Raw genomic sequence first — 11,772 nt, forward strand, 5'->3', positions numbered from 1 at the left:
AAAGCCGGCATCCCGTGCTGCTCTGAAATCCAAAGCCGAGACAGACCATACACATGCACTACATTTTCTGCAGCGTTTTTGAAGTTTAACCTCATGTCAATCACTGGGAAAGCACAGGTGCTGGAAGAGCTTTCGGTTGTCCCCTTCATCTGTGCTTTACGTACATCTCTAGGGTCACAGGCCGGACAGCTAGGGCAGCTTGAACGCATTAGTCAGTTTGACAGATGGCAAACAGGAAGGACAATCCTCTTCTGAGGATACCCAGGTGCTGGAGAACAAAGTCACCTTCTGACCCATTTGTATCTAGCTGATTGAGTCTTTATTTTAAATTACCATCTGTTGTATTGTTCAACTGTAAGTCGCTGTGGATAAAATCGTTTGCCAAATGAATAAATATAAATGTAAATGATCTGTATGTAACACTATAGTTTTCTGCTATGTAATCTGTCTCCCTTCAATTGGCCAGGTGCTACTCTAATGCGAATATAATACAAATAAGATCCCTTTGGAAATAATCTAATCTAAAGTACAAGGCAGGTAACGTGTTCCACATGTGCACGCCTTTGAGTTTACATTATGATAACTCCTCACGTCTCTTGATTCTTCTTTGTATATATGCAGATGGAAACCCTTTTGATTCATTTTTCAATCTTCTGTGAGATGGTGAAACAAAACAGCTGATTTTAGTTTCACGGTTTTCACTCAGTGATGACACACATTTTTAGAGCAACGGATTCAGCAGATACAAGACCAGTCATTTTGCACATCGCTTCAATTATCCTGAAGAACTTTTTTTTTTCGTTTTAAAAGACATTTTATTTCAACGAGTAATTGTAGAACTACAGTGGGTTGCAAATCCCTTTACCCTCTGACTTATATATAACAAATATATTAAATATAACAATTCTTTAGTTCAGTGCAGCTTAAAAACAACAAAAATAACATTTAAGTAAGAAATATGGGAACTATTATAGCGCCACATAGCATTTCCCTTTTTTATACTGAATCTCTCAAGGTCTTCTCAGTGATTTGCTGGAAATCATCCTTTTTGAAGTAATTGAACCTGTTGAAGACTCTCTGCACACAGACAGGTCAATGATTAGCTAAGACAGCATGAATTCTCTCAAAATGTACGTAGCATCTGGGATTGTAGACTTTCTCTGCTCTACAAATGGACACGCTAGGTCATAAACTGGACCAGAGCCCAGTCAACACACACCTGCATCCGATTGGGGACAGAACGGAAATCTTTCATGCTCATCTTTATGCATATCCTCTTGAGGACGCAAAGGAAGGAACAGAGATGTCTGGGTGACTGCTCTACTCTTTGTTCCAGAGCTGCATAGTTCCTGCATTACGTAACTATCTGCTTTAAAGAGCTTCATTTAGTCCATCTCCCGCTGACCAAATCTCAATGGATGGATGGAGGAACTGAAATTACCATCTCACAATCTTCAATGTCAGTCAGATTTCGAGAACAGGACTTCTGCATGCTACACAAACCGCTACATGGTCCACAGAGGAGAACAACCCAGGCCAAATCTCTAGCCTACCAAAAACAAACTCAGCAATTCTCATTTAAAGAATCATTCGTCCAAAAAGTCTGACATAATTTACTCACCCTCATGTTCTTCCAAACTCATATATCTCGCCACAAAAGACAAAAAAAGCACCACTTAGGCAATATATACCAAGTCTTCAGAAGCTGATCTGTTTCAGGCACATGGCCTTTCTGCTCATCTGCCATATTTATGACCATGAGCTGGGTAAAGTAATGGCAGTGAAAACAAACACAAATGAGCAAAGATACCAAGAAAAAGTGTTAATCATTTTATTTGAGCCATACCAGGACCACATGACTGAAGAGTTATAGCTTCAGAACACATTTTTGGTCAATACGTCTTCATTAAAAAGTATTCCTGACAGCCCAGAGTACTTCTTTTATGCTCAATGATGACAGAATTTAGATTTTTGGGTAAACTATCCCCTTAACAGGTTTTCCATCACTCAGAGCCATCACTTAACTCCTTCTGGGCTCTGATCTTTGGCCCTCAAATCTGAAGGTTCAGTGACATAAGATTACTGAAATTCAGTGATTTAAGAACATGGGCAAGCTTTTGTCTTGGTAATTTCATTTGCAAATACTGTAGCCATGTTGCTGTAGTTTAAGATTTTATAGACTTTTGAGCTGTTTATCTGGGCTGAATGAAAGAAGGAGCAGTATAATCACTCCACTCTGTTCAACCTATTTGTTTATCCTTTCTGACAGGAGCTGAGGATGTTAAAAATGCCCCTAGTCTTTCCAAGGCTGCACTTTCTCAACTGATCCAAAAAATGCACTGCAATGCACTCACAGGGTGTTCAATGGGCCTTTAGCATTTACACAAAACAGTATACAATTACAACGATTCCACATTCAAGCATTTTTCATGGGATATGTCTGGGATTTATCCTCTGGTACTCAGAAGACTTAGTGCTAATGTCATTTTGCACATGCATTTATCCAAAGTAGCATACAGGAGCCTGGGGTTAAAGGAATAGTAACTGGAAATTTGCTGGTTAGATCCCACCATATGTTATCATTTACTAATGAGCAACAATGAAAATAAATGGGGACTGGCAAAAAGAAAAGTAGTCCACATGATTTTTGCTATATTCTTAGCTATCTTACATTATATTAGCTATGGTTTCAGAAGACTTGGTTAATTTTTGTGTGAGATCCTGACTTATGGCTCTCTCCTTTGTTGAGACTGAACCAGCAACCTTCCAGTTACAAGCCCTGAGCTTTCACCATTGCATCACACCACCCCTAAAATGGGTTATGTCCTCAAGATAACATTGCACATATTGTGTGTTTCTTAGAGGAATGTTATCTAAGTGCATGCCCATACCTTCTAGTGTGGTTCCTGTGCCCTGCAGTGGCTCTCCTAACCCAGAGGAGTAGCGTGGCCTCACGGCCAGCTGGTACTCTGTGCCTGGCTGGAGATTCTTTAGCAAGGTCACTGTGGTGTCCCCCTTAACCGACACCTCCTTCATCTCACCACCTTCTGTTGGCTGGTAAAACACGCGATACTGAGTGACTCTTCCTGGCGCAGCAGCCCAGGACAGCTGCATGGACGACACTGTCTCGTCAGAAACACGCAGGTCTCTCGGCGAGCCACGTTCTATCAGATGTAAGAAGAGAAAGCAGTTAGAAACAAAGTAACCCCAATGGTCCCTCCTTCAATGTAAGTCTAACGTTGCTTTTCAGTTGTTTTATCATCCACTAGGTGAAAAATCACAAGTCTTTTTTAAGGAATTATGTCCTTACTAAGAAACTGATGAAATAGGAGTTAGAAAACTAATCTGTTGACTGGAACAGAGACAATGCAGAGATAAAACTCCAGTTTAACACAGGCGTCAAAAGTCATGACCTGGGATTTATCTTTTGCAGATTACAACTGTGGACAGATTGCAGCTGCATCGCTGTAGGCAGCTATTAAGACGCAGCTGGCTCATGCTTGGACAATAACTACTCTCAGACTTGATAAAGAACCCAGAGGTTCTGCCTAACCAAACAGATATTTTTTGCCAACTCAATGAAAGAAATTCTGGGAAAGGTCTCATAGAGTTTTTGTCAAAATCAACTTTGATTTTCCATTCACTTAAGTTGTTTGGCTGTTCAAAACTTTACACCAGTTTTCTGATATGAAAATCCTGGAAAATAACCAATGAAAATGCAAGAATGAGTGGGCATCCCTCTTAAACAAATGTAAATCCAGTTGACTGTGACTAGTAATCTAACAATTCAAGAACATTTTACAATGAATAATAAAAAAACTGGCACTTTCTCAATTAAAATTCCAGTAAAATTAATTCAGACTAATGGTATTATGCCTTCAAATGATCAATCACCCTGGCTGGACATAGTATTTAGGAGAGGAAGTCTCTACGTTGTTCCATTCACCTTCTTTGGTCGTTCCATCAATCTGCATCTGAGGCCCAACGCCTGATGGGTATTCAGCTGCCACAGAGACACGGTAGGTAGTAACTGGGTAAAGTTGTTGCAAAACAATGGTGGTCTCAGGGCCAGCTGTTGCAGATTCTAGCAACACGATATCCCCTCGGACCAAGGCATATGGGACATACGTGAGTCTGTACCGCACCACTAAACCAGGTGCTGGCCCCCATGAGACACGGAAACTGCTGGTGGTCTCCTCGGACACCCTCAGGTTGTTCACGGATCCTTGTTCTGCACAAATTGGAAAATAAGAGTCACAAAAAGGTTGCTGTTGCAACTTTTAAAGAACAGCTTAATCTAAAAGTCACCAGGTACAATGGTCAGTATATTCTTTAAAAAAACTCAACACTGTGTTGCACAGAGAAAAAAAAGTCATAAAGAACAACATTTGGGTAAACCATTCCTTTAAAAGTCCCAAAAGGAACATCAATACTAATGAGCTTAGCTAACTTTTATATAGAACAGATACTCACCTTCTAGTGTGGTCTCAAAGTCCGATAGAGGAAAGCTTTCGCCTTTCTCATATTGGGCATAAACTTTGACCTCGTACTTTGTGACTGGAGTAAGGTGATGTAAGACAGTCGTAGGGGTGTCTCCTGGCACAGAAACAGAGATGTATTCTGCTTCTGTATCGGCGTCTGGCCTGTATTGCACCAGATAGGACTGCACATCCACAGCATCTGTTACCCAAGAAGCTCGGAAACTCCTGGAGGTCACCTCTGAAAAGGTCAGAGACCTGGGTGCAATCAGACCTAGAAGAGAGAGCAGAATTGGAATGTATTAGGCTCCTCCCTTTGATTAACTAAGAGAACTTTGTTCACATACCAGTTTATTGGCAAAAAAGTTTACAATAAAGGGTAACACTTTATTTCGATAGTCCACTTTAGACATTCTATTAACAGTAAGTAACTTTGCAACTACATGTCAACTAGCAGTTAGTAGAGTATTAGTAGACTGTCTGCTTAATATCTTCTAACACTTTCTTTGTCAACTTATTCTACTAACCCTAAACCTACCCTAACAGTCTACTCTGAGAATTAGTTGACATGTAGTTGACATATAGTTACAAAGTTACTTATAGTTAATAGAACGTCTAAAGTGGACTATCGAAATAAAGTGTAACCCAATAAAGTTACATGCTCAGGCAATATGTGTTACCTAATAGATTATAAATTGGCCTGTTTCCAATGCCAAGCTATGGTATGACTTTGTAAGATTTAAAATACAGCACACAACTAGAACTTTTTGATACTTGTTCGTTTTGGAGCTTGTTTGGAATTGAGAAGCTTGGACATTCTGTTACATAAAGCCCCGTTCAGTACGACAGTCACTGTGTCAGATTATGCGATTTTGACTCATAAAATCTTGTCATGTCATGAACAAGAAACATATCAGACTATACGATGCTACCCGACCATTCATCGCATGCCGTCATTAACAACGTGCGTGCTGTCATCAATAGCGCGAGACAAGACAGAAGGTGCTATGAGCGTAAACAAACAATGGCTAGCAAACAGCGTGTTTTGCCCTGTCTTGTCAGAAAAGCCCAAAAAAGAAAGAAAACCTGACAACGGACACAAATCTGGATGGCATGAAAAGGATGGTATGGACAGTCAAAGAGAACTGAGGTAAAATAGTTTTCATTTTACCTTTTTTCACTGTGTCGCGGTAGTCCCTCATCATAAATGCAGGAGTATTGTTGCCCTAGCTCCACGAACATTTTCCTCATTGTAAAAATTACACCTAGCAGGACCGATACCATTGTCTCTCTTTCGTTTCGGCATGTTTGAAAGCTTGTACAAAGGCGCTTCTGTGCTCCTATTGGCCAGTGTCATAGCTGTGATGGAACTTGTCGTGTACGACGGAAAAAAAATAAACATGCTAGTCTTTCTGTGTTGACGTCGTGAAGCATCGCAGAGGTGTCGTGCACTATGACACACTACACGAGATGAAACATTTGAATTGTGTGTCCCGACACCCATTGTCGTATACGAATCTCCATGACACCCTACGTCAAGCAGATCGTGGCAAAATCGGGCTAAAATCGTGTAGTCTGAACGGGGCTTAAGTTCTTTTGTGATCCATGAAAGAAAGAAAGAAAGAAAGTCATATGATTTTGGAACAACATAAGGGTAAGTAAATGATGACAGAATTTTCATCTTTGGGTCAACCATCCCTTTAAACTTTAGTACAAATTGGTGAAAAACCAGAGTTCAAAACATATGGTTCTATGCACATCCAGACCCAGAGCCCAACAAATATAACAGCAGTTAGTGGTAAAATCGGATGCTACTCACTTCTCCTCTTGATGTTCAGAAGCTCTTGCTCAATTCTCAGACAGATGGACTGGGTTAGCTCGTTGGAAATCCTCTGGAAAGCATCAAAGTCCTCTACAGTGTACACATGGGTCTCCACTGGAGAATTAGCAATCGCCTCGAGCTCCGAGCGGACAGCATCTTTTACGCCCACTGCGAAAATCTCTACATCCGAGTTCCTAAGCTTAGCCGCTGGGTCTTTGAAAGCATCCGAGGACTTCCCATCGGTGATCAGAATTGTAACGCGAGGTACGTTCGCACGAGCGCCTCTGGTTGGAACAAAAATCCTCTCTCTCACGTATGTCATAGCTTTGCCGGTGTTCGTGGAGCCTCCGCGGTAGGGGAAAGTTCTCACGGCTTTGACCACAGCGCTCAGATCGTGGTGGGTGTTCAGGTAGAACTCAGTGTGTGGGTCTCTGCTGTACTGCACCAAGCTGATTTGAACCTTGTTCGGCCCAATGTCAAAGGTGTTGACCAGGACTTCCAAGAAAGCTCGAACTTTAGCAAAGTTTGTCAGTCCGATACTATAGGAACCGTCAACCAGTAGAACGACGTCAGCTTGTACATCTACACCGAGAGAGCATTCTAGAAAAAAAAAAAGTTTGTGGGTCAAACAGCTATTAAATCAATGGAATACAGTGGATAGTGAAACAGTGCTGACTTTTCCTCACCTAACGTTAATTTTAATGGCTGGGTTTTCTCCATCGCCATAACCGCCTCACTGGGCATCAGACCTTTGAGTGCAAACAGGCTGATCTCATATTCTGTATCAGGGGACAAATCTCTCACATTCACAGAGGTCTGAGTCGGCCCAACGTACAGCTCCTGACGTTTGCTGCCAGCCAGCATGGGAACCATCTGCACCTTGTATCCAGTCACCTCCCCTATAGATGCATCCCACGTCACCCGCATTGACTTGGACGCAACCTCTGTGACTTGCAAGTTTGATGCTGGTTCAACGACTGCAAATAAACAGAAAGAGGAAAAATGGGGTTATGTTTAATGCTCGGGGTTGTGTTTAATAAACCTGCTAAAACAGATTTACAATTGTTATTGTTTGTTTACCTTCCTCGCCGCTAGCCAGCGAGTTGAGCTGGTCATCCACACTGGTGCACACCTGCGTGATGAGCGATTTCTCCACAGCTTTGATCATATCGAAGTTTGGCACCGTGTACACGTGCGTTCTGTAGGGTGTTGAAGACATTTGTTTCAGCTCTTCCTCATCTGCTTCTTTGATCCCTGAATAAAAAGAATAAAAAATGCATTATTTCTCAGAATTTCAAGGATTTCTTCTATGCGGATGGATTTCTTGAAAGCTACCCAGTCCTGTGAGAATTCAGAAGAAATCTAGACCATGAAAAACAGCAGTGATGAATGACCACATACCCAAAGTGAAAATTTCAACTCCAGCGTTCTTCAACCTCTTGGCGTAACCTTCCACTGGGTCCTGAGATTTCCCATCTGTAATAACTACAACAACTCTGGGGAATCCCTTACGAGCACCGGCAGTCTCCGTGAACATGTTTTTTAGCAGGTAGTCCAGGGCTTCGCCTGCACAAAAATCACAAAAGAATCACTTAGACTTGAAACTCACATTATAACTTTGTTGTTCAGTAGTAATATTATTTGCACGTTTCAGTATGAATACATAAGTGCGAATTTGGTACCTGTCATGGTGTTGCCACCCTTGTATGGCAGACTGTTAATGGCTCTGAGCAGCTCAGCCCGTTTGAAATACTGGTTAAGGTTAAACTCAGTTCTGGTGTCCGTGCTGTACTGAACCACACCCACTCTAGTCTTGTCCTCTCCGAGGTCAAACGCGCCTGCCATGGCTGCTATGAAGCTGTGGATGAATTTAACATTTTCCCGTCCGACACTCCAAGAGCCGTCCACCAGGAAAACAAGGTCAGCAATGGCACTTGCTGAGCATTCTGGGAAAAAGAGTTAGAAGTCAGAAGCTAAGAAACTCTAGACAGATCTGACTTTGGAAATGGGGATGAATTTTTGAAAAGGATGCAAAGCTTTTAAAATCTAAACCATTTAATAGTTTTGCCAGACACATTTGGCACAGAACTCAAAATTCCGACCTCTTGTTCTATTTCAGAAAAAGACCAAATATTTTAGTATTATAACACCATGCAGATTCAGTGGATTTGCATGTCATAAATGTTGAAAAGGTTTATGTGTTAATTGATACAGTATGCTTGAGTGCCAGTCAAAACATACAAAAATTTAGGCTACATGTACAAATAAGAAGGGGAACATCCTGCACAACAGCACCACATTTATCTATTATGCAATATACACTGGTTACAACTCATTCCTTATTGACATATGGGTTGAGTGTGTGTCTCTATTCATAATGTTATTAGGCGAGTCATTACTTGTCCTTCCCTCACTCTTGAACTCCATAAATGAATTCCATTCCTCCACACAGTTTGGAAAAATTCCTCTTCTTTTAATCATATTTGCCCTCAACCACAGTTTGTGGAATTTTATGCGCTTGAACGGATTGTGTCGGCTACATCTTTGGTGAGATGTTGCCAAACCTTTATCGCAGACGGGACAGGACAGGAAGCTGTTGACATAACATAGCATGCCTTACTTTATTACAGTAATTACATTCACTTATTTTCCACTTGCGCCAGCAGAAGGGAAGCACTGGAGCGTTACGACTGGGTTTTGTTAGCGAGTCGTCTGCAGAAGGCATGCTAACTAACCATTATGGTATTCGGGGCAAGAGTGAGGGGTGGTTGGATTTTCCACTTCTGCTTAATGTAGGAAAGGAAAAGTAAAGCTGTTCACCTTCATCTGGAGGACGAGGTCACAGCACTCTTGTAAAGAGCAGAGCTGTAATGCTTTCCACTTTCTGCATTGCGAGAGGTATTTTTATTTTTTTTTTCAAATCAGGCACAAAGGGGCCACTTACGAACTCTCACCCAAAAGTCATGCTGGAAACGTTGGCTCAGTTTATCATGTCTGGAAAAGTTAATGCTGACTAACAAGCTAAATTGTTATCAGGAGTCATAAATTTGGAAAGAAACAAAGACATATACACATTTGCATACTGACTTATATGGAAACTCCTGATAAAATGCAGCGATCACATAGCAATGGAAAGAGCCTGGAGGTGTGTACTTACTGACTGCATCGGAGACCTGAGGTTTCCTGGTACCTCCTTCAAAACCACTTGATTGGACTAAAACAGAAACAAAATAATCAATAAATATTAAAGCAAATCAATTCCTTCCATTAAAAGGCCTTTTGGCCAATGAACTCCCATGCCTTCTCTAGTCATTTCTGATTACTCCATAAAGATATTTTACAGGGATTGCAATCACAAGAAACCATTTCTAATATACAAGTGTACAATGTATAGAAGGATTTTCCCCCAAATAAACCTAGAAATAAACTAATTAATTTTCAACGACTTTTCCAAACCACAATTTGAAAATTTCCTGACTTTTCCAGGCCTTCCATGACAGTGTGAACCATCAACATGACATACTAAAGGAAAAACTCAAGGAATAAGATGACTTGCCACTTACTTGTAATTTGACCAGAGATTGGTATACTCTCCTCCGATCCAGAATATGAAGTTATCGTAACAACATAATCCACATCGGGGGTCAAATCTCTGATGGAGGTTTTGGTTGCGGATGGAGGTAGTGTGAATTCCTTAACAGGCTCTTCTATAGAGAGAAGGGAACATTTGCATTTACAATGTTTAAGTGTCACATCATGATATACAATCTACATGAAGATAACATCTAGCCAACCTTAATTTATAAGTAGATCAATCTAGTCTAGACACACAAGAGCTGGATTAGAGAAACATTAATGACTTCCAAAGACAAGCGATGAGTAACAGTCCATGTTAAATCATTTTTAAAGGGCACGCCAGAACACATTTCCCAAGGGTTGCCTGTGGCAGTGAGTTTAAAGGTTACTTGTCGTTTACCAGATGCTTTCTTATCTCAAGCAACATACAGTACACTTACTACAGGGACAGTTCCCCTCGAGCAACCTGAGGTTAAGTGCTTTGCTCAAGGGCACAATGGCAGTAGATCATGAGACTACCATTGCATGTCTGAACAACCCTTAGCACTACCCAGATCACTACCAAGTCAACATGAAGTCAAAAGCTACTTTCATACTACACTTTTTTTCCAATCCAATCCATAGCCAATTGGGAAAAAATTGTTCTGTCATTTATTTTTTCCTTGTTGAATATACATTTTCACTCTGAAACACGTCACACATGTAAAATTGATTGCAAATGTTTCATGCTGGCGCTATAATTTCAACATGTGCGGTGCTTTTACGTTTTTACCCACCTGTATCCGATGTCACTACTACTCTCAAGCCCTCAATTCTTGACAACGGTTGCTTCCATGTCATTTGCACTGTGTTTTCGTTTAATATCTTAAACCTCAAGTCTGACGGAGGCATTACTGTGGAAATAGGAGGTGAATCAAGTTATTTCTAAGAAACCATTCCAAAAGCTGTATTTATGAGAAGAGCACACGTTTATGGACAAAATCCCAGTGAAGTGAAGTTCACTGTTGGGGAAGGACTCAAGGCAACATGGAACAAAGTGGAAGACTGCCATTTTGGGTCAAAATGACATCTGTTTGAGCTGTCTGACCTTAGGGCCATTGACTACTCAAGCATAGACACGTAAAGCGCGTTCCACAAAGACCTCGACAAAACATTACATGGGGGCCATAACTTGTGACTTGCATGCATTCATTGCAGTCAATCCAACGCAGCCAGACACACTGTGTTGAACTGTTTGAAAAGATGTTGTCACAGATAGACAAGAAGTGTTGATTGTACAATGGACATAAATGGACATTTTGTGTGCAGTTGCATTAATGTAGTCACTTTTCATTGCAAACCACTTAAAAGAGTGCACAACAACAACCTTTAATGAAATATAAAGATAAAGGATAGTTACAAACAAGTGAATATATAAACAAAAAGAGGTTATGTAACACGGGACGCACCAGTCTAGATGAACTAGAGGACTCATGCACTTGTACATGAAAAGTTGTCTGCAACAACTTGTGGGACTAAAAGGAGTTCATGTACAAGACGCACATGTAGAGGACTTGGAAATATTTTAAAGTGATATTCTTGTGGTATTTTGTGTTGCATTGTGTTTGGAAGGTCAGTATCTGTGTGGAACATATGGGTCATGCGCATGTTGGAATATCACAATAAAATATTTTGTGAAGCCGCAGCTCTGGTCAAATTTTGACCAGGGCTTAAGCTTGACCGGGAACAGGCTCACCAAAATCAAGATTTACCAACCTGGCTGACAAGATGTCACAGTCGGTTCCATTTCTGATTCCAAATTGGTCCAACACAATCGCTATCGCACACATCCACAATCAAATACACACCACTCATTCATCACCCATTCTAGATTTTCCTTCTTGTTTTTTTTGTTTG

The 11,772-nt window shown here is 40.9% G+C and overlaps 1 protein-coding gene across 1 annotated transcript in view; it reads right to left on the bottom strand.

Moving 5' to 3' along the window:
• Positions 1–11,772, bottom strand: part of LOC107719381 (collagen alpha-1(XII) chain-like) — an 80,941-nt gene that overhangs the window by 65,417 nt on the left and 3,752 nt on the right. The window contains exons 3-13 of the mRNA XM_016526790.1: positions 10,653–10,769; positions 9,864–10,007; positions 9,458–9,514; positions 7,983–8,246; positions 7,702–7,866; positions 7,381–7,554; positions 6,987–7,277; positions 6,298–6,900; positions 4,474–4,752; positions 3,947–4,231; positions 2,892–3,164 (exon numbers count right to left, since the gene is read on the bottom strand). Coding sequence (XP_016382276.1) covers positions 2,892–3,164; positions 3,947–4,231; positions 4,474–4,752; positions 6,298–6,900; positions 6,987–7,277; positions 7,381–7,554; positions 7,702–7,866; positions 7,983–8,246; positions 9,458–9,514; positions 9,864–10,007; positions 10,653–10,769 — 2,652 coding nt within the window. The remainder of the gene's footprint in view (positions 1–2,891; positions 3,165–3,946; positions 4,232–4,473; positions 4,753–6,297; positions 6,901–6,986; positions 7,278–7,380; positions 7,555–7,701; positions 7,867–7,982; positions 8,247–9,457; positions 9,515–9,863; positions 10,008–10,652; positions 10,770–11,772) is intronic.

The sequence above is a fragment of the Sinocyclocheilus rhinocerous genome, unplaced genomic scaffold (assembly GCF_001515625.1).
Source record: "Sinocyclocheilus rhinocerous isolate Xijiao unplaced genomic scaffold, SAMN03320098_v1.1 scaffold303, whole genome shotgun sequence".
Lineage (NCBI taxonomy): Eukaryota > Metazoa > Chordata > Actinopteri > Cypriniformes > Cyprinidae > Sinocyclocheilus > Sinocyclocheilus rhinocerous.